Source organism: Labeo rohita, chromosome 7 (genome assembly GCF_022985175.1).
Source record: "Labeo rohita strain BAU-BD-2019 chromosome 7, IGBB_LRoh.1.0, whole genome shotgun sequence".
Lineage (NCBI taxonomy): Eukaryota > Metazoa > Chordata > Actinopteri > Cypriniformes > Cyprinidae > Labeo > Labeo rohita.
This window is the reverse complement of record NC_066875.1, coordinates 38,142,476-38,166,436: the sequence shown is the minus strand read 5'-3', so window position 1 is coordinate 38,166,436 and position 23,961 is coordinate 38,142,476. Positions and strand designations below refer to the sequence as shown.

The following is a 23,961-nucleotide window of genomic DNA, read 5'->3' as shown; positions in this document are numbered from 1 at the left end:
TAGTCAGATGTTTGAAATGGTGTGTGCTGTAATTAAAGTGTTCTTGGTGTGTGTGTGTGTGTGTGGGTGTGTGGTCTTGTGTCTCTGTAGGGGGTGAAGTGGAATATGAAGCGTCTCTATCAGCGGGTGTCTGAGTCTCAGTTCTCACGCTGCTCGCGACCGCTGCTGTACCGTAAGCTGCTCTTCACTCTTTGCTTCTTCCACAGCGTCATCCTGGAGAGGAGGAAGTTCCTGCAGCTCGGCTGGAACATTGTCTACAGCTTCAATGACTCTGACTTTGAGGTAGAGAAAGGACAAGGATGTGAATTTTCCATATTTATGTGGATATCTGTGTTTTCTGAAGTATAAATTTGAGTAAAAAATTGCATTTTCATATCCATTTAAAATACATGTATTTCAGGCATTTATTTCATAGCTTCCTCAAAAAGTTCACACGGGTCAGTATTTGAAAATGAAACACGTGCCAACTCTCTTCGCAAATAATAATAATAATTTATTTTTAATCGTAGTCCGTCAAATGATTAATCGCAATTCATCTAAAATAAACGTTTTTATTTACATTATATATGTGTGTGTGTACTGCGTTTATTTATTATGTAAACACAAACACACACACACAATATGTATTTTTACAATATTTACATGTATTTACATGTGTATATTTTTATTTGTATAATTAATATTATATATAAATATATTTAATATATAAACATAACATATATATTTTTTAAATATATCCATGCATGTGTGTGTATTATATATACATAATAGATATACACAGTACATATATATTATGTAAACAAAAACTTTTTTCTGGATGCGATTAATCGTTTGACAGCACTAATTTATTGTGATTTTATTTTACAATACAATAGTAAAATTCTGCAAACAAAGTCCTTTAAGAAAAAATCTTTACAAATTTTTATTCAGGCCATAAAAATACAAAAGTGCAAAAAGTATAAAAAAAAGTGCATAGTGCAAAGACAAAACTTTTTCAATATCATCAGTATTCAAGTATAGCTTTTATAGATATTTGACTACTTCTAAAACAAGTTAATTGAAAAAATATAAAAATTATAAAAAGTAATTAAATCATATAATAAATACATATAAAAATGTCCAAAATATATTTAATGTATAGAAAAAGCTATTAAAAATACACATTCAAAATAAAAATAATAATCCTGAAAATCATTAAATTAGTACTAGTAATAATTTTTTTATCATTTAATACTAAAATAAAAATCATTTTCTTCTTTTTCTTGTATAGTCATAGATTTTTTTTTTGTCTTTAGCTGATCACATACCTGAGCTGACAGCTGTTAAGGCCTTATTTTAGTTATTCCACTACTCATTTTTTTAGGCTGCAAAATTATTAGGATTTTGGCAGCTTGTCAAAGTCATTACAGCTTAAAGCATGCATCTTATCCGGGCTCATACCTTCAATGAAACTGCGTGTTCACCTTTGCATCCTTGTGACGCTGTAGCCTAAATGTCACATAATATTTTAAGCTCAAGATAAGCTGCATATTTAATAGGTATTGCCTGTGGCTATGAAATTGTTATTGGAAAAAACACATTTTAAAAATATACCATAAATAAGATGCACTTCACAGAAATCTGTGAACCCATATGCATCCATGTCAACTGTATAGGTTTGTGAAGACTGATTGTTTACAGCAATTATTCCTCTATCTTTTGTTTTTTTTAGGTGAGTGAGAACCTTCTGAGTCTTTATTTGGATGAGTATGAGGAAATCCCCTGGGATGCTCTCAAGTTCCTCATCGCTGGGATCAACTATGGAGGACATGTGACTGACGACTGGGACCGGCGTCTGCTTACCACCTACATCAACCAATATTTCTGTCCTGCTGTTATTGATACTCCCTTCTTTAAGTAAATTCATAAACACACACACACACATAAACAATTTAATGTTTTAAGTTAAATGGGTACATCAGTTGTTTAAAAATGTAATTAAATCAAACCCTAACGTTACATCTTAAAGAAAACTGCATTTTGAGATTAAAAACATGAGTTAATTAATTTATTGATATTCCTAAAGTAAAGTTTTGGCACATTTGCCTCACTTCTGGAGACAAATTTATCCCCAAACTCCAGCCTAGTAAACCCAACCACACGCACAGAATCTCTAATGTACTCTCTGTTCGGTCCAAACACTGTACAAAGTCTTTAGTGTTTGTATGTTCGTCACTCTTAGTCCCCGTTTTTGAACATTATGAAGAGATAGAGCGTCCCCATATGGCGAGACTGTTTGCCTGGTTGCAAAAGAACGAGAAAATCTCACACACTCTCACGGACAGATCTTCTCATTACTCGCTCACACACAAACTTTGCATTGAATATATGTCAAGCCATCACACACACACTCTTTGATCCCTGACACCCCTCTTTACCCTGCTGTGAGGATTCCCGTGTGTCCTCTTCAGCCGGTAAGTCTGCCTCCACAGGTCCAGATCTAATGAAGACCAACAGCTCCCCCATGGGGCTGAAAGTTGAATCTCATAGCGTCCGGAGTTTAATGCGTTCCAGTTCCTCTGAGTCTGCTGGTCTTCCAGGACCCAGCAATACTGCATACATAGATGGAACATCTGTTACTATAGCAACCACATCCTATAATTACCCTCAATCAGTGCCTCCATGGTGACTTGAGTGCACAGCAGAGGCTGCTCTAAAGTTTTAGGCAGTAATAGAAATGAAATAGCATGGATTACTGGACTTGGTGGGTGAAATAGAAATTGGAAGTAATTACAGTATCTGTAAAGTTTTAGTAACAAACAGTTTAGCTACTAGATGAAAACCAAAGAATGTATTATTTTGGGAATGTGTATGAAATTGACCAAAAGCTCTACATTTTTATGAGCCAATACAAGAATTGTTCATGCCAAATCTGACTATGTAAAAGTAGCAGAAATGTGACGTATTGACAAACGTTTACTGATTTTTCTTTTGCCACCTACACTATTCGCAACAAATCTAATGCAACTAAGTAACACAAAGCATTTTTGCAAATTTGTAAAGCTCATATTTGCAACCTTTAATAACTTTTTAGCACATTGAACTATTTAACAATTTAAACCTTTATTAAATATTAGGAAGGTAAACATTTACAAACTACTCATTGCATTTTGACTAAATTAAATAAAAATATAATATTCACTATACTGTATATGTGACCCGATTTTCTTAATATTTAGATTTTTTTTTTTTTTTTTTTTTTTTTTTTGCACCATCAGATTCCAGATTTTCAAATAGTTGTATTTCACTTTCAAAAATTTGGTTCAGGCTTACATATACAATTATAAATATTAAAGTCATTTATTCGTCCATGTGTTGTTATAATGCCATATGTCTTTCTTTCTATTTCGGACCACAAAAGGAGATTAAAAAAAAAAAGTCCTATACGTGCTTGTCCATGTGTATGCCAATCAGCATCAAGCTTTTAAAAAAGACACAAATATCACAGAGTGGTCCCATGCGACACATACAGTACAGTATATTTCAAGTGTTCTGTGTAATGTAGGGTTTGATGAATAAGAAACCGAAATTTAATGTATTATTTAACGAATATTCTGACCTTGGCCATTGGTCTCTGGTTCATTAAACTCTATTAGCACTGCAGTTCACTCCACCCAGGAAAAGAACACAAGATGTGAAAAGTCAAGATGAATAAAAACGTGACATGAAATACAATCTATGTACTTTCTGCTGAGGTTAATATATCTGTTGTGTTCGTCGCAACAAGAAGTTATCTGTCAACTGTCAGTTTCGGTCCAGAGATATTTACTCAGAAAGCACACAGATACATTTCTGGGGGATTTCTAGGGGTTGTTTTGTGTAGCGTTTTTATTAATCTTGAAATTTCACAGAGTCAGAGTGAACTGCTGTCCTAATAAAGTCTCATGAACTTGTAAACGAACAAGGTCAGGATATTCATTAAATAATATGTTACATTTTGGTTCGTTTTTCACGTGAACATTTGGAATGTACAGCACGAGTCGCTTGGGACCACTCTTTGATACTGTGATATGGCCAAAAAATAATTTTTCATATCAGTCGATATTGCTAATTATCACAATAAATGTCAAATCTTTATTTAAGTCTAAAGGCAGATTTTTGCTCGTAAGTGAAAGTTGTTAAAACTAGACCGTTAATTGTGGTTTTAAACTAGTCTTTATGGTCAGAACATGACAAACACTTCTTGTTTTTGATATCGTTTTTCCTTGATCTTTCCTTCATATAATTTTTCCTTAACAAAATAAATAACTTTAAAAAATTAAATTAAAGCAATAAGCCCTAAGAAGCTAATAACACTGCTTAGCTGTTATAAATTCACTATAAACCACGGCTTCACAGAGCTTATTGCTTTTATAAAACGGTTATACCATTTACATTGTAAGGTTTGACAAAACAGAACAAATAAAGTGTAATGACATTTTTTGTAAAAACATTATTCATCCACCAAACAATGTAGTTCCTCAGAAAAAGTTGTGGTTGCCATGCAACACGTAGATGTAAACAAAGGTGTATGTTTGTAGAGTAATTTACAACAGCTTCGAACGCAGCTCAACCAATCAGAATCAAGGACAGGAACTATCCGTTTTATAATTATGTTATAAATTAGGATACTTCTACCACTTCTACCACAATAACGTGGTGTAGTTAGTGCTACTAGAGTAAATCCTTGGTATATGATGGCGATTTGTAGATTGAAAAGTCTTCCAAATGTATCATTGCACACAGTGTTTCTCCTGTTTGTCAACGCTGTTTCATCTAGCTTTAAACTAGTTTAAATCACCGAATCATTTGTGTTTTCCGCTGAATTCACGCACCTTACACTGGATCTCACAGTGCTGTTTAGTTGCCACATAACCCGAGTCTTATTAGCAAGTAAACGCATCTGCTCTAGTAAGCTCGTTGTTTTGAACTTTGAAAAAGAGAGGAAGACATATATTAGAACAACACCAGGTTGAATAAATGATGATTTAATTTTCATTTTTGAGGGAACTATCCCTGTAAACTTATTTTATTTAAATGTGAATTTGTTTGTTTGTTTGTTTTTTACATTTTAAAAGCTGTTTGTTTGTGTGTATAGGGTCTCCTCCTTGGTCCATTACTATGTTCCTCGTGATGGGCCTCAGTCCTCATATGTGGACTATATTGGTCAGTTGCCAGCAATGGAGCACCCTGAACTATTCGGACAACACCCCAATGCTGACATCGCTAGTCAGATCACAGAGGCTCGAACCCTCTTCCACACACTGCTGTCTCTGCAGCCGCAAGTCACCAGTACTGACGCCACCAGCACCGGAGCCAGCAGGGAAGATAAGGTGTGTACAAAAATGATTTGGGATTTACTATTTAATGGTGTTTTTAAAGATGTTTCAGCAAATGTGACTCTTAGAATTGATTGTGTGTTTAGGTGTTGGAACTTTCTGCTGATGTTCTACAAAAGATTCCTGCTGAGATAGACTATGAGGGTACAAGGAAATTGCTGAAGGATGACCTTTCACCTCTGAATGTAGTACTGCTGCAGGAGATCCAAAGATACAATGCACTGCTGCACACCATCAGGTCTGTGTGTGAGAATGTAACAGTCATATGTGACCCTGGACCACAAAAACAGTCATGAGGGTCAATTTTACACGATTTATACACTGACCAAAATTATAAACGCAACACTTTTGTTTTTGCCCCCGTTTTTCATGAGCTGAACTCAAAGATCTAAGACTTTTTCTATGTACACAAAAGGCCTATTTCTCTCAAATATTGTTCACAAATCTGTCTTAATCTGTGTTAGTGAGCACTTCTTCTTTGCCGAGATAATCCATCCACCTCACAGGTGTGGCATATCAAGATGCTGATTAGACAGCATGATTATTGCACAGGTGTGCCTTAGGCTGGCCACAATAAAAGGCCACTCTAAAATGTGCAGTTTTATCACACAGCACAATGCCACAGATGTCGCAAGTTTTGAAGAAGCGTGCAATTGGCATGCTGACTGCAGGAATGTCCACCAGAGCTGTTGCCCGTGAATTGAATGTTTATTTCTCTACCATAAGTTGTCTCCAAAGGCATTTCAGAGAATTTGGCAGTACATCCAACCGGCCTCACAACCACAGACTACGTGTAACCACACCAGCCCAGGACCTCCACATCCAGCATCTTCACCTCCAAGATCGTCTGAGACCAGCCACCCGGACAGCTGCTGCAACAATCGGTTTGCATAACCAAAGAATTTTTGCACAAACTGTCAGAAAACGGTTTCCACTGTTCAGGGCAGATGGCAGACAGCGTGTATGGCGTCGTGTGGGGGAGCGGTTTGCTGATGTCAACATTGTAGATCGAGTGGCCAATGGTGGCGGTGCGGTTATGGTATAGGCAGGCGTATGTTATGGACAACGAACACAGGTGCATTTTATTGATGGCATTTTGAATGCACAGAGATACCGTGACAAGATCCTGAGGCCCATACGACAGCGTGTTCCAGTTCCTGCCAATATCCTGCAACTTTGCACATTCATTGAAGAGGAGTGGACCAACATTCCACAGGCCACAATCAACAACCTGATCAACTCTATGTGAAGGAGATGTGTTGCACTGCATGAGGCAAATGGTGGTCACACCAGATACTGACTGGTTTTCGGACCAAAATATTTTCATGAAAAATAATCTTTACTTAATATCCCAATGGTTTATGGCATAAAAGAATATCGATAATTTTGACCCATACAATATGTTTTTGCAGATTGCTACAAATATACCCCATGCTACTTAAGACTGGTTTTGTGGTCCAGACTCAAATGTGATTATTAATATTAACATGCTAACCATGCTATATTTGTGTGTGTAGATTGTCTCTCTTAGAGCTGGAGAAAGGCATTAAAGGTCTAGTTGTGATGTCCAGCAGTCTAGAGGAGACATTTCACTATATCCACGATGCCCGTGTGCCTCCTCTCTGGGAAAAGGTAAAAGAGAACATCTATACGCTACCATTTACCAGTATTTTTTCCCACCAAGGCTGCATTTATTTGATTAAAAATGCAATAAAATATCTGGGATTGCCTTCTCTGCATAGAATGCATGCAATGCTTACAATTCAGCTAAAACAAGTTATCTTAGAGGGTAACACTTGCTCCCTTTAAAATGCTATCTAGGTAAGCATCTGACTAGGTTTTGGAACAGTGACTATAACTCTATGTATCACACACACCAGGTCGTGTTGTAGTTGTAACACAGCCCTGCGTGAGTGTGTGAAAGTGGGCCGTGAGGTCAGAGGTGTGTGTTCAGCGGAGAGCAACAGAAGTGTGTGAATGAATGGTTGAGAGGATTACACACACACTCATCTTGGGTTTAAACACTCTTTGTGTTTGTTATCGACTGAGAGCTGACCCATTCATGTCAAGAATGCAAGAAAAATTGTGTGTGTGTTTAGGTCAACAAGGGCAGTCTTGTAAGTTAGACCTTGTGTGTACAGTACAGCCTTATTATTCTGATGTAGATTTGTGCTCTTGTACGCTTCTTGGATCAATGCTGAGGGTAACTGGCCTCAAATAAACTGAATAAACAAACCCATGTTTACTTGAAGATCTTCCGTAAGCGTATGGCCTATATACCGATCCAAATGGCAATCCGTCCATCGGTCTATTCTGTCTCGTTCTCCGTCTTTCTGCACCTCTTTTACAAAATAAGTGGAGAGCATCCATTAAGACTTCCTCTCCAGCTGGGACTGTCCTTCTGCCGTCTGCGGTGCCTCATTACTGTCTTTTTCTTTTTCTCTTTCTTTCTCTCTCCATCCATCAGCCTATCTTTAACACTGAACGCACAGTTCCTCTGTCTCTGTCCAGTGTTATATTTTGGCAGCGACTCGTTGTATCTCTGCTGAGATGTATGACTTTCATTTGCCGCTGACTCTCTCTGCTGTTCTTCACTCATCATTTCTTTTTTTTTCTCCCATCTTCCGTTCTTTCATGCTCTTTATAACTGCTGGCTTGTGAGTGGTGAAGGTGTCAGGCCTCATACGTCACTTTGACACTGTTGACATAACCCGTTGCGACCTTAAAGGCTATTAAAAGATAACACTCACACCATTTATTGAATCTGGTGTTCTTTTTCCGCTGACCTTGGATCAGTGGTTTCTAATTTGTAGAAGCCCATTTCTAAGGAAAAATGAATAATTAAAAAGATAATTGTGACTTTGTTTCCTGCAGTTTTATCTCTCATAGTGGTGGCTTTATATCTCAGAATTATGACTTTATGTCTCACAATTGAGATTTTATGTCTTACGTTTTGTCTTTATTTCACAGTTAGCTCCAGGCTTTCATACCTGTAATGCACTGAAGAAAACAGATGTAATGGTGGAAAATTACTTCTGATGTCATTCATGTTAGCTTATTGATTGATAAAATTTGACATTACAAGCATTACTGGCAGAGCTAAATTAGAGTTTTACAAACTCAAATACCTCTGCTTATTTTCATAGGTTAATTTTCCTTACTGAAAACAAAATGCAAAAAAAGTGCAAAATGTAGGTCCATGTACCAATAACTGTTATTTACATACTTTCAGTAATAGTTAAAATGTCAAATAAGCTTTTATTTTTGTATTTTCAGTTTACATTTATTAATTTTCTGTTCTTCTTATTAGTTTTTTTTGGTAACACTTTACAATAAGGTTTGTTAGTTAACATTAGTTAACTACATTAGTTAACATGAACTAAGAATGAATAATACTTCTACAGCATATTTAGCATTTTTAGTGCATTATTAAAATCACAAGGTGTGTTTGTTAACATCACTTAATGCTCTGTGAACTAACATCAACAATGAACAACTGTATTTTTATTAACAAAGATTAATAAATAGTGTAATAAATGACTAAAAACTAAATAAAAACTAAATAACTTTAGTTTTTTGTTTTAGTTGATTGTGCCAACACTTGTGCCAATCTTAGTCATTGTCTTTTGACTAAAATGCCATTTAGGTTTAGTCATATTTTAGTCATCTGAATTGTTTTAGTTTATTCTAGTTTTAGTCAAGTAAATATCATAAGATTTTTTAATGGGTTTTCTTACTGTGTATTGCATTTATTAAGCATTTCTCTAAATTAGCAAACTCATTGTATAGGTTTGATGTTGAGGTTTTATCATGATAGGCAGATTTACCTGCTGTGGCACGCAACATGCCTTTATATTAAAACTGAATGAAACCACTTCTCATAAAGAAACAAGAAAATGGTCTTCTTTTCAGTGAAATACCAATGGTTATATAGGCTAATTATGCATTCTTTTATAACAACTTGTTTACCACATTCTTCATTCTTTCAAGCAGACATATTTATTTACATAAATAACTTTAGATTAAATTTTATTAACGCTACTGAAGTGATTCAGTCAAGAGCAGTGAGTGATTTTCTGCCTTTCTTTTGTTGCTTGATTAACATCAATGCCACAGTAGCAACTAAATTAGGCTGCTGTCCTTTAAAACCAAATGTAAGGATGCAATGTACTGATGCACATCCGATATTCTCACAACTGTTTACATTCACCTAAGATATAACTGAGTATATTTACATTAATACTTGTCAAAACGGACAATTTGAAATCATTTTGTGTGTATTTCTCCGTTCATGAGACATGAAAGAGTACTCATGTGCTGTGTGTGCGCTCAGAAAACCAGACTGAATTGAGTTCACTTTTGCGTTTTCATATTTATCCATATGTCTGCTCTTCTCTTAATCCCAGATATTGACATTTTTGACGTTTTATGAAATGTGCAGCAAATGTATTCTACCTTATGTCCCGCTGGATAGATCAATAGACTGTGATATAGTTCATAGTATGATCTAACCCTCTAACTACACAACAGATTCGTTCTAAATGAATCTCTTTTCACCTCTTTATTCATGGACGAAAATGTCAGTAGATTTTTGTCAGTTTTTGTTGTTCAAAACAAGTTTTCATTTCATTATCGTCTGTGAAAAATGTTGTTGATGTAAATTATGATGAAAATTATTGATCAACAAAATTAAAACTGATGTTCAAAAGTTCAAAGTTTTAATCACCTGTGCGGAAAGCACAAGATTATGTTAATAAAAACAAATTAAGTTATGTGTAATTCATTAATGCATGTGCCCTTAACGCTAGCTGATCTCTGCAGGACAGTTCATCATTTATTTGTCATTTCTAATAGCATTCTATATGACTATTTGCTTTTATTTCTTTGTCAATCCTTGTTCAGTGGTGCTGAAATGTGTCTGTTTGACCAAATCTGTCTTTAAACTGCCTAGTTTAAAGCCTAGAAAACTGCCTAGAAAAAATCAACAATGGACATCATGCACTTGTTCCCAAGATTGTTATTAATTTGTAAATACATTTATACTACCTCTGTGCTGCGTTGTGAGAGCAAGGGTTTGATGGGTTATTTAGGGCACCCCATTTTCATGCACAGCTTCAATTTGGTGCGTGGGTGGTGGGAAAGTTTGGGAACTACTGCTCTTGAGTGCTAGATCAGATTAAAACATCAGCAGATACTCCATCAAAACCTTTTATCCTCATTTATATCACTCCATGTTGTCCCAGTTTTAAAGGGTAAAAGCGACAGCATTTATTCTGCCTAGAAATATCTCAAAACGTTCTAATTTTCATGCCAGCGAAAACCTAAACGCATAAAGGTTTTTTTATGGCGCAGCGTGAAATGAAACTAATCATGAGTATTTTCCTAGTGCTGTGTGGCAGTCGCTGCGTTTGAAATGCTAATTCCTTTGGCACAAGCCACACTCACGTTTGATTCTTCTTCTTCTTTTTTTTATCAAATCCAAATATCTTTGTTGTTTGAACACCAAAAATAACATTGAAGGGTGAATCATTTCTTCAGTCCCAGGAATTCCAGAAAACATTGCACCGTACTGTTCTGCACCGTCAGATTTATGTTAGTTTAATTGCTCAATTGGAACTGGTTATGTAAGATTTGTTTAAAAATCTTTCAAGTCCAGGCTTAATATTATATTCAGCGGTTCAGCCAGTCAAGATATTCTTCATGACAGTCAGTAATGCATCTCATCCAAACCCACAGAAACTCTTCCTTTGTATCCTCTCAATGGCCTTGAGCGGCGGTTCTCATAAACCAGCTGAACTCTGAGTTACACAATACTCAATGAAAGGCCTTACTGTAAGCGGAGATAGATGTCACTAAGCTATTTTGTTCTGTTTGAAGTTGATGTTATGCCTTTGACGAGATTTCATTCATCTGGTGTCAAGTTCCTGCTGAGAGCAAATACTGTTGCAGAACAGTAAGATCATTTTAATTACACCACTAAAAAAGACACGCATCAGTAATAAGACGCTCTTCATCCTTAGGCGTATCCGTCTCTGAAGCCCTTGGCGTCTTGGACGAGGGACCTGTGCCAGCGCGTGGACCAGTTTGCTCGCTGGGCGGAAACTGCTCACCCTCCTGTCCTCTTCTGGCTGTCTGGATTCACCTTCCCTACGGGCTTCCTCACCGCTGTACTGCAGAGCTCTGCACGCCAGAACAACGTGAGACTCGCACACACACGTAAAGTCAACAACACATCATGAGACTCATACATATTCACACATACTTAACGGAGTCTTAGCACACTCTCAGGATATCAAACACATGTGGTGAAGACTCTTTAGTGTCCTCTTATACTTACTCAGCTTAGTCAATGATATACTACTATTCAAAAGTTTGGTGTCAATAAGATTTTTTTAAGGGTGTTCACACTTGTAGTTCGGTTCATTTGATCTGGACCAAAAAGGAAAATTACACATTTGGTCCTGGTCCACTTAGCGTTCACACTGGCATTTTTGACAGTGAACCTAAAGATACCGAACCTAGAGGCATAGTGATACGTTGACAACTTGATTGGCCGGGTGTTCCAACTCACCGAATGTTCCAAACAAAAGCAAAAGGTGCGTTCGACTTAAAGTGGCGCTGCGGGTGTGTGACATTAAAGTACCCATTCACTGATCGGTCTGCTGACCACAGAAGTCCACTTCCAGAACAAAAATGTACAAATAATGTACTCACCCCTTGTCATCCAAGATGTTCATGTCTTTCTTTCTTCAGTCGTAAAGAAATTATGTTTTTTAAAGAAAACATTTCAGGATTTTTCTCCATGTAATGACTGCTGTGGTGCCCCGAGTTTGAACTTCCAAAATGCAGTTTAAATGCGGCTTCAAACGATCCCAAATGCAGTTGTAAACGATCCCAGCCGAGGAATAAGGGTCTTATCTAGTGAAACGATCAGTTATTTTCATTTAAAAAGTACAATTTAAATACTTTTTAATCTCAAACGCTCGTCTTGCTCTTCCTGAACTCTGTGTATTCTGGCTCAAGACAGGGTATGTCGAAAAACTCAGATTGTATTTTCTCCCTCAACTTCAAAAATCATTTCAAAATCATCCTACATCGCTGCAGAAGTACCGACCCAGTCTTTGCAAAGTGAACATGTAAAGAAGATCAAACATCCTTAACAAAAAAGGTAAAACAGCGATACTGGGCGATTTTGAAGTAGAGGGAGAACATGAGATGGGAGTTTTTCGACATACCCCCTAACTGTCATGAATCAGAAAAAACTGAGTTGAGGCAGAGAAGATGATTGTTTGACATTAAAAAGTATATAAATTATATTATTTTTATGAAAATTACTGATCATTTCGCTAGATAAGACCCTTCTTTCTTGGCTGGGATTGTTTACATATGCATCTGGGATCGTTTGAAGCCGCATTTAAACTACATTTTGGAAGTTCAAACTCGGGGCACCATAGAAGTCCACTATATGGAGAAAAATCCTGAAATGTCTTCCTCAAAAAACATAGTTTCTTTGTGACTGAAGAAAGAAAGACATGAACATCTTGGATGACAAGGGTGTGAGTACAATATATGTACGTTTTTGTTCTGGACTTCTCCTTTAAGTCGATTACACTTAATGCCGTCTGCTGGACTAAGCGTGCTCATTGTTGCATGTACATGATTTTATTTTCACCACCTGCGAACTCACAAAGAGCTCATAAAAGACACTTTACCTTCTCGTTGTTTCACATTTGCCCTCTGCTCATTTTGTTTTGGATACACTGCTTGATCCCTTCGTGAAATCATGTCACATAGCATTGCATCTTGTCATTACTTTCTGTTTTTGGTTCGTTTAGAAGTATTTGGTCCGTGTTGCATTCATATTTCTTTCGAACCGCACCAGAGTTCATTTGGAAGCGGACTGAGACCCATCTTTTTAATGGTCTCGGTCCGTTTGTTTGATGCGCACCAGGTTTCGGATGACAGCGTTCACATTTACTCAAATGAACCGCACTAACAGAGCAATCGTACCAGAGTTTGTTTTAATCGAACCACACATGACAAGCATGAACACAACCTAAGGAATTGATACTTTTATTCAGCAAGGACAATTAAATTGATCAAAAGTCATAGTAAAGACTTTCTATTTTAAATAAATGCAGTTTTGTAGCTTTATATTCATCAAAGAACACTGAAAGAAAGTCATGGTTTCCACAAAAAAATATTAAACAGCATAACATTTTTTAACATTGGTAATCAAAAATGTTTCTTGAGCAGCAAATCAGCATATTAGAATGATTTCTGAAGCATTATGTGACACTGGCATAAATGCTGCTAAAAATGTGGCTTTGTCATCAAAGAAAAAAATAAAAATGTAAAATATATTTTACTTTATTTAGACTATTTTAATAGTATTTCACAATATTACTGTTTTACTTGTTTTTGATTAAATAAATGCTGCCTTGGTGAGCAAGAGACTTTCTTTCAAAAAGGTTAACAATACTTACTGACCGCAAACTTTTGAATGGTAGTATAACTACTTGAAGTAACTAGGCAACTAACCAGATTCAGAATCCATGTAATGAAAGTCAGTGGGGTCAAAAACAACTTTCACTGTATCGTCAAAACAACAATGCAACATTTTAAAAACATCTTCTTTTGTACATGAATATTTATTTTAAAGTAAATAATGATTTTTGTCCAAACTATCACTTTAAAAAATCATGGCAGAAACAAATTTCTATTTGTTTAAAAAATTCCTATTGATTGCAATAAGTTCCAATTGATTTCTATGCATTGTGTGTACTATTAATAATGAATATCAATAAATCCTACCACAAAATGCAGTACAACTGCATTAACAGCCGGATTATGAGGCAACAGGCTTGTGTCTAAGCAGTAATTCCCATCATTCTCTGTAGAAGCACAAGAATGATAAAATGCACAGTTAAAGCATCAATTACACAGCTAATGTCAGTCCTCTGCACTTCACTTTAGTGCATCAGCCTCTAAAACATCTTCCTGGGGATTTGAAGAGAGAGAAAGAAGTATGAAATTGCTCTATGTGCTCATTTTATTCTGAACAAATCACTTTATAATTACAGTTTCCAAACTCACAAGTGGAAACTTCCCAAGAGGATTTTTTTTTTTAAATGCAGCATTATATTTCTCATATGGACTTCAATTACACCAAATCGTCAGTTTATAATCGAGTAAAATGCACGGTAGCACATTTTTACAGCATTACATTCACATTCACATTCACTTACTCACACATTCTGCAGAGGACACTGCACAGTCCTGCTCCATTACCTTTCTAATGCCCCAGTGATGATGTTTATTCTCGGTTTCTTTTGGGATCTGCAAACAGGAGTTTTCTCACACGCTCCCCCAAAATCACACTCTGCTCAGCTGCTCAATAGCTTCAGGAGCATAGCAGGAAAATGAGCTGCATCTGATGATCAAGAGACACCTGCGACGCTTCGGGGCAGCCAATTCTGCAGCAAATGGACTGAAAAACAAATGTCCTAATGTGTAATGTCCCCACACACCGACAGGTGGCTAGCAAGAACTGAAGATACACTCAAAGTGGCCGTATCTTGGCAGTACTGTAACCGTGTGTGTGTGTGTGTATGTGGAGAGAGAGAGTTTTTTTCTGCTGGCAGTGATTCTGATATCAGTATTGTGTTTTCTGTGCAGGTGTCTGTAGACACTCTATCCTGGGAGTTCACTGTCACTCTGGATGACAAGAATCTGCTTTCCCCTCCCAAGGTGAGTAACTGCTGCCATCCGCTGTCCATTAGGAGCTGATGCACCTGACATTTGCATCTCGCTCAGTTTCGCTTGCTGTCTCTCTGTCTCACTACTCATGTGGCATGCCTCCAAAACAAAAAAACAGCCCACATTTTTAATTGTTTAGTAGTTTTTGGGAGCACAAATATCTTCTTGACTATTGTTAGTAGTACATAAACATTCAGCTGTATTATATTTAAAAGTTTGGGGTCATTAAAAAAAATTGTATGTTTTTTTAAAGAAGTCTCTTTTGCTCCCCAAGGCGGTATTACAATACTGTATTATAACACAATATTGTGAACTATTATTAAAATAACTATTTAAAAAATAACCGTTTTCTATTGTGAAATATTATTCAAATTGAAAATGTTTTTATATGTATTTATTTTAAAATGTATTTTTCAGCATCAGTTACTCAGTCTTCAGTATCACGTCACTTGCTTAGTATTTCTGAAAAAAAGGTTTTTCAGGATTTACTGATAAATAGAAAGTAAAAAGAACAGCATTTATTTGAAATATACATTTTTTATACCATTATAAATGTCTTTACTGTCACTTTTGTTCAATTATGCATCCTCACTGAAAAAAATTGAGTTCATAATTATTTAAATGTATATGATTAATTATGTAACTTTGTATAGTGTTTCTTAATGTGAATAACTGAAGGTAACTGTATATCTGTGCGAGATGCACAGAGTGCATCACATTTCATGTCTATATGCTGTAGTTGAGGTAAAGTCTAATTATTTGTTGAACAAAAATGCATCCTTCTACTATGAAGGTATGGATCAACAATATTTTTTCATTTATTTGACTGTATACTCCCAGACCCAATTAATATTTTAACAATGTATCTTTATTTTCGTATCAAAACAGGATACATTTTTTGTGATCAAAAACATTTTAAAAATCTGACAGCGCAGGGGTTTAGAGAGATTTTCTCTATTATAACACAGCATCTTAAAAACAGCATAATGCGATGGAACGGCCAAAACGTTCATGTATGTGTGAACTGACTGACAATTTTTAAACATGTAGATGTGTTGTAAGAACAAATTCTGTGTAAACACCCCCTTAAACTCTGCTGACATTGATCGAAAACATAAATTACTGTGTGAAATGTAATTTCGATGCATGCTTAAATATGGAGTTTGCATACTTATGATATTTGATATGAATTTTTTTGTTTCGATTTTTTAATTGGTCATCACTAGTTCTCATGCTGGTTCACCCAAAAATGAAAATTCTGTCATTAATTACACACTTAAAAATAAAGGTGCTTCACAATGCCATAGAACAATCTTTTTTTCTAAGTGGTTTCATAAAGAACCTTTAACATCTGAAAAACCTTTCTGTTTCACAAAAGGTTCTTTGTGGTGAAAGAAGGTTCTTCAGATTATAAAAAGGTAAGAAAGAGATGGTTCTTTAAAGAACCTTTGACTAAATGGTTCTTTGTAGAAGCAAAAATGGTTCTTCTATGGCATTATTGTGAGGATGTCACGCTGTTGCGTATGGGGAATGACGAGGAGGAGCAAGGAGGTCCGATGCATGAGTTTATTAATATAATCCACAGGGAAATAGGAACAAACAGGAAACAGTAGGGAACCAGCGAACACAACGTAAAAAGACATTAAGAACCGACGATCTGAACAGGAACACAACCAAACTTATATACACTACCGTTCAAAAGTTTGGGGTCAGTAAGACTTGTAATAGTCTTTAAAGAAGTCTCTTATGCTCATCAAGGCTGCATTTATTTGATTAAAATATAGAAAAAAAACAGTAATATTGCAAAATGTTTTTACAATATAAAATAATGTTTTTTATTTTAACATACTTTAAAATAGAATTTATTCCTGTGATGAAAAGCTGAATTTTTATCAGCTGTTACTCCAGTCTTAAGTGTCACATGATCCTTCAGAAATCATTCTAATATGCGGATTTATTATTAGAATGATCAATGTTGGATAATATCAACAGTTGTGCTGCCAAATATTTTTTGGAACCTGTGATTTTTTTTTTCAGGATTCTTTCATGAATAACAAGTTTAAAAAGTACAGTGTTTATTCAAAATATAAATATTTTATAACAATGTAAATTATTTATTATTAACTTTTGATAAACTTTTAATTATTAACTTAATACATCCTTGGTGAATAAAAGTATTAATTTCTTAAAAAAAAAAAAAAAAAAAAAAAAAAAAAACAATAAAAATGTACTGACCCCAAACTTTTGAACGGTACTGTACATGGAAACAACCAATCAGGGGGAGACAGGTGAGCAATCAAACAGTTACTTAAATAATAAGAAACGGAACAGGAAGACCAAATAAGGTCAATACAGGGAAAACACACACAAAACAGTCCAAAGGGTCTGACAGAGGAACCTTTTGAGCACCTTTCTTTTTAAGAGTGTACTCAGCATCATGTTATTCCAAATGCTGTAATACCTTTGTTTATCCTCGGAACACAAATTAAGATATTTTTGATGAAGTCTGAGAGCTTTCTGACCAGTGGCTGCTGGTGGCAAATTTTCTACGTGGGGCACCACATCCAACAATTTTAGCACACATCTCAGTATGATTTATCCCAGTATAACAAATGGAAAAGTATTAAGACTTAAAATTCAAATTCAAGACTGAGGACGATTCTCACAAAACTATATTTTCTGCAAGCTTTTTTCAAGAAAAAAAATTAAAACATTTTGTTTTTAATTTTAATAATAATTCAAAATTGATGTATACAGTGCAACAGCAAAATCTGTGAGAAAAAATAAATAAATGTTACATTTGTTTAGACCATTTTCTATACATACATAAATAACGACAAGTCAAGCTGTAATACCAAGCAGGACCACATGGAGACACCAACAGACCACTATCCCAGTCGAATTAAATTTATATAAATATATACAAATCTCTATTCAGAATTATTAAACAGAGCAAAACACACAAAAAAGAAAGTAAATAAAAACATTTTGAATTTGTCAAATATGGTGATCTGAAGGAAGCTCACCAAGACCATTGAACAGTTCCTTTGTCACTTTGAGAGTTGATGCCGATATACACTGCCCTCCAAAAGTTTGAAAACACCCCTGGCAAAGTGTGGTTTTGGACGATATCAGCATAAATCCTTATCATTTTTTGGTGCAAATACATTAAAGTAACTTGACATTATCATTAAAGACCAGCAATAATAATTTTCATTTTGATTACATAATAATGGCAATATATACATGTCAAAGTCAGACATGCCCCTTTGCCGGCTGTGATGCCTGGTTACAGGGTTAATCTTGGCCCAGGTTTTTAAAAGATTTTTGGGTCAGCACACCTTCATAATTAAGTTTAGAATGCAATGAATTTAGGCCCAGATTATGCAGAGCTGTAATAGCTGCTAATGCTGGATATTTTGATGAATCGAAAATTTAAGTTTTTTTATATGTATAAACTGTTTATGTAATAAAATATGTTTTCGTAATTTGTGTTGTCCCTTATCAGTGCAAAATTATCACAAATTAAAAAGGATTCATGCCAATATTGTCCAAACCCCCACTTGTCTAGGGTGTTTCCAAACTTTTGGAGAGCAATGTAAATAATACTGTCTACTCCAATAAAAACACACTTCTTCAGCAAATGTCCATTATAAAACACTTGCCAGACACGCAACCATACTGAAATGTGCTCATAAAGCCAGCCTGTTTATTTGCACACTAATAATAACAGACTCGTGCGTCTAATAGTGTACCCTTTCTGTATGTCACTGTGATCGTCTTTACCTCCATTACAATTGTCATCCATCAAAACTTCACTGGTAGAATACTGGTTTCTCAGTCTGAGAGAAATCGCCCAAAAAGGGGCAGTACCAGACAGAACGTAACTGGACTACATATCCAGAGGCAACGATGATTGGATTATATATCCAGAGGCAGAACAAACAGTCTAGAACAGTAAAAACTAGCATAACACTGTGATTGAATGTGAAAGACAAAAAAACCCTTCCTTTTGTGCTTTGGTAGTGCATCACCCTGTCGCCCTAATGAAGAAACCGCACGTTTTTGACCCTGCACAGACAGCAATGCAACCGACACATTCAAGGCCCAGAAGAGTAGTAAGGACATCAGTGGTTTAACATTTATTTTATGAAGCTACAAAAATAGAAGAAATAGTTGAATGAAGTCGTTAATTTTGTTTTCTTTGCACACAGAAAGTATTCTTGTAACTTCATAAAATTAATGCCCTTATGACCTTTTCGGACCCTGAACGTGTCAGTAGCGTTGCTGTCTATGCAGGGTCAGAAACCTCTCAGATTTCATCAAAAATATCTTAATTTATGTTAAAATGAATGAAGGTCTTACAGGTTTGAAACAACATGAGATTGAGTAATTAATGACAGAATTTTTAATTTTGGGTGAGCTATCCCTTTAAAATACTCACACGTTTTTTTCCTAGTTAAATTCTTGCACTGGAGACTGCTGCGTGTCCTCTTTCAGTGTCATTGTTTTGCACTCGACCACTTGTTTTTCCCCCTCTCTCCTCCAGGATGGAGTGTTCATCCAGGGGCTGTATCTGGAGGGGGCGGGCTGGGATAAGAAAGCTTCCTGTCTGGTGGAGGCAGACCCCATGCAGCTGGTGTGCCCCATGCCCTCCATCCACTTCAAACCCGTGGAGAGCCGAAAGAGGGTCGCCAAGAGTGAGTCTTACACATATCCCTGTGCTACTGCATCCTCTCTCTTGAATTCAGCTGTCAACTTGATGTCCGTACATTCAGTAATTTTCAGGTGTTTGTGTGTGCAGATATGTACTCCTGTCCCTGCTATTACTACCCTGTGCGGTCCGGCGGTAGTGGTCGGCCGTCATTCGTGGTGGCAGTGGATCTAAAGTCTGGAGCTGCGCCTTACGATCACTGGATCAAGAGAGGAACCGCTCTGCTCATGAGCCTCGATAACTAAACACACACTCACACTTTCAGTGACACTTGATTAACACTCCATGTCTAATTTTATACAGTGCACAACAGAGGACAAGCACTTGTTATACACACACTTATATACAGAGTCAATTTAATTTAAGAAGAGAATTAAGTGTGCTAAACCCAAGACCTGAAATGAAAACTTGAGGAATTGTGAAATAATTTAAATGTGTCAAATAAAACAGCTCAGAATTTTCTCATTCAGTGTTGCAGATTTTCCGGATATATTTATATATATATAGACAGTACTGCACAAAAGTTTGGGATTAGTAAGACTTGTAATGTTTTTTAAAGAAGTCTCTTATGCTCATCAAGACTGCATTTATTTGATCAAAAATACAGAAAAAAAAAAAAACAATAATACTGCAATATGTTATTACAATATAAAATAATGTTTTTTTCTTTTAATATACTTCAAAATATAATTTATTCCTGTGATGCAAAGCTGAATTTTTATCAGCTGTCACCCCAGTCTTAAGTGTCACATGATCCTTCAGAAATCATTCTAAAAAGCTGATTTATTATTAGAATTATCAGTGTTGGAATCAGTTGTTCTGCCAAAATATTTTTTGGAACCTGTGATTTTTTTTTTTCAGGATTCTTTCAAGTTAAAAAGAACAGCATTCATTTAAAATTTTAATCTTTTCTAACCATGTAAATCTATGCTATCACTTTTCTTTTTTTTAACATCCTTGGTGAATAAAAGTATTAATTTCTTTCAAAAAAAGAAAGAATAAAATTTACTGACCCCAGATTAAATAGATTAAAAAAAAAAAAAAAAAAAAAAAAAAAAAAAAAAAACTACTTTAAATAAGTACTGTTCTTTTTAACTTTTTATTCATCAAAGAATCCTAAAAAAAGCATCACAGTTTCCAAAAAAATATTGAGCAACACAACTGCAGCACTGATAATAAATCAGTATATTATAATGATTTCTGAAGGATCATGTGACACTGAATACTGGAGTAATTATGTAATGAAATGAAAAAAATAAATTCAGCTTTGATCATAAAAATAATTGAGATTTTTAATATATATTAAAGTAGAAGAACATTGTTTTTCATAGTAATAATATTTCACAATTCAATTTTTTTCTGTATTTGTGATCAAATAAATAAATGCAGCCTTGATGAGCATTAGAAACGTATTTAAAATACATTAAAATCTTACTGATCCCAAACTTTTGACTGGCAATGTATATATGAAAGTGAAGTAAAAGTCGTGACGTATTGTCATGTATTGTCAACCCATACTCGAAATTGGTGCTCTGCATTTAACCCATCACAAGTGCACATACAGCAGTGAGAAGTGAACAAACACACACACACTCACTGTGAACACACACCTGGAGCAGTTGGCAGCCATTGCTCCAGCACCCAGGGAGCAATTGGGGGTTCGGTGCCTTGCTCAAGGGCACATCAGTCATGATATTGAAGGTGGAAAGAGCACTGTTCATTCACAATCCCCAACTTCAATTCCTGATGGATTTATACATAAAACAACCAATAATTTCATTTGATTGGGCTGTCAGCATGTAATTCAGTATATGCCTGCAGGATGTCAGCAATAGGCTGTGTATCCAATTTTGTGAGATTCAGCCACAAGGTGGCATTTTTGCTTAGATCTCAGAAATGAACTGAACTGTGCTGTTTTATTTATTCAGTTCAATTTACAAATAATTTACTCACCCCCTTGTCATCCAGGATGTTCATGTCTTTCTGTCTTCAGTCGTAAAGAAATTATGGTTTTTGAGGAAAACATTTAAGGATTTTTCTTCATATAATGGACTTCAATTGTGCCCCCGATTTTGAACTTCCAAAATGTAGTTGAAATGCAGCCTCAAAAGGCTCTAAACGATCCCAGCCGAGGAAGAAGGGTCTTATCCAGCGAAATGATTGGTCATTTTTTCCGAAAAATAAAGATTTGTATACTTTTTAAGCACAAAAGCTCGTGTAGCACAATGATTCGTTCATTTTGAACAAATATTTAATGTGATTTGGGAAGAACGAGTCCTCTCGGGGAGTGATTTGTTCAGTCGCGCATGCGCAACATCCTATTAGGTTCTGTACTGGAATTAGATCACCTGTTTCGGGTCTTCGGGTTTTTATGTTTTATATCTTATGGGGCTGTCACGTGATGAACGAATGACTCAAACCCGAAAACTTCTCAGATAAGAGGTGAGGTGATCTAATCATAGACTAAATACCCAGGTAAACAATGAATCTTTTCTGTTTCTTATAGCGTTATAGTTTTGTTTTGTTTGTAGTGTGATCAACGCTTGTGTAAGCAGTAGATGTGTTAGAGAAGTAACACATTTACAGTGACAATTTTCTACTATTTGAATTTTTTGAGGAATGCAAGCCAGTTGTTTTGATTTAAATAGAATTTGTGATGTTACATCTGACTTTAGTGGAGGTTTTATTTGGTCATACAGATATTTAATAGTAAAGGCATATACTCATATACTCAATTTTTTATTAGCAATTTTATGTATGCATTTTTTTCCTTTGATGGCAAATTCATTAGAATTATCAGCACCCAATACAAACTATTCTTCAGAAATCATTCTAATATGTTGTTAAGATGTTCTATAGAGGCTTCAACATTTTATTAAGTAATAGTAATAAGTAAAATGTTAAATGGATTTGTTATTTGGTTTGATACAGAAGGGCGCTCTTGTAAGAATGAGGTGAAGCCACAATCTAATCCTGTTTCCCAGTAGGTTTGCACCTACAGACCTGTTGCTTTGACAACAACTCCGAGATGAGTCTAGGACAATCGGAGTTCACACGCCCAATTTCTAGTAATAGAGGGCGCTATAATTTCAGAACATTCTCAAAATTGTGCAACTGTGATCCAATTAGTAATTTCAAAGGAATTATTCCTTCAGATTTGACAATTGTGGTCATTTACTCCACTTTTCCAGTCGGCGTGGACCTCGATGATTCGAGGTGATTCTTTAGTGCCAAAGGGGGGAGAGAAGCAGCGATCTCCTCAGGACACTCATAAGATTGAGGGAAATTCTTGGAAGAAGAGAACAAGAGAGCAGAGAAACTGGAACAGAAGAATAGTTCTGAGGGAAGGGGAGAGTGAGGGTGGCCTCCGTGTAAGGCTGCATTCACTCTGCCATCCTCTTCTGAAAGAGCCAGACTTGCTCAGACTGTAAGGAGCTCTTTATTCAGCCACAGGTCTGTGTGTCTCTGTACCTCTAACTGGTTGTTGGGGTGCTCATAGCAACATGTCTAATTCACATTCAAATTGGCCTCCGAGGCGCCATTGTAATCTTTTAGAGTACTTCAGATTTTTTTTTTCTTAAAAAAATGGAAGTTAAAAAGAAGAAGGGAGAGAAAGACATCTTTTGAGTCGCCAAATGGAGGATGAAGTCCCCAGGGTTTATTCATCACCCCGATGTTCCCACCTCAGACCCATTGAGACTGTGAGAGGGGTCGTTCACAAGAAACAACCCGCATTTCCTCACACGAATCTGACACTTGTTGCTCCCGGGCAGCTCGTGGAGAGATGCAAAAGCGTCAGTGTAAAACTGAGTCCTGAACCCCCCTCTCAAACACCAGATGAGAACTTAATAATGGTCTGCAAGCGCCAGCTGAAGACAAGTGGACAATCTGATTTGCGTTTCGAGTGATTTGGGTCCCTCGGGGACACCAGTCCCGAGTCTCGCTACATTTGAACCGACATAATCGAGTTAGCTCTTCTCTGTATGGTATTGCATCAAACGTCCTCCATCTGTGTATTCAATTATGGCAGTGATGCACCGACCGCAGACATTCCAGGAGGAATACACTGAAAACGCACACACGCACACGGCCTGAACTCAACAACTAACCAAGAGGCATGTGTCATTGTGC

General features: G+C 36.1%; 1 protein-coding gene across 1 annotated transcript in view; it reads left to right on the top strand.

The window, feature by feature from the left end:
* Nucleotides 1-21,146, top strand: part of dnah2 (dynein, axonemal, heavy chain 2) — a 179,045-nt gene extending 157,899 nt beyond the window's left edge. Inside the window, exons 80-88 of the mRNA XM_051115409.1 lie at nt 91-282; nt 1,712-1,896; nt 5,117-5,351; nt 5,444-5,595; nt 6,875-6,989; nt 11,378-11,554; nt 15,036-15,107; nt 19,666-19,816; nt 19,921-21,146. Of these exons, the coding sequence (XP_050971366.1) occupies nt 91-282; nt 1,712-1,896; nt 5,117-5,351; nt 5,444-5,595; nt 6,875-6,989; nt 11,378-11,554; nt 15,036-15,107; nt 19,666-19,816; nt 19,921-20,075 (1,434 nt within the window). The 3' untranslated portion in view covers nt 20,076-21,146. The remainder of the gene's footprint in view (nt 1-90; nt 283-1,711; nt 1,897-5,116; nt 5,352-5,443; nt 5,596-6,874; nt 6,990-11,377; nt 11,555-15,035; nt 15,108-19,665; nt 19,817-19,920) is intronic.
* Nucleotides 21,147-23,961: the final 2,815 nt, after the last annotated feature.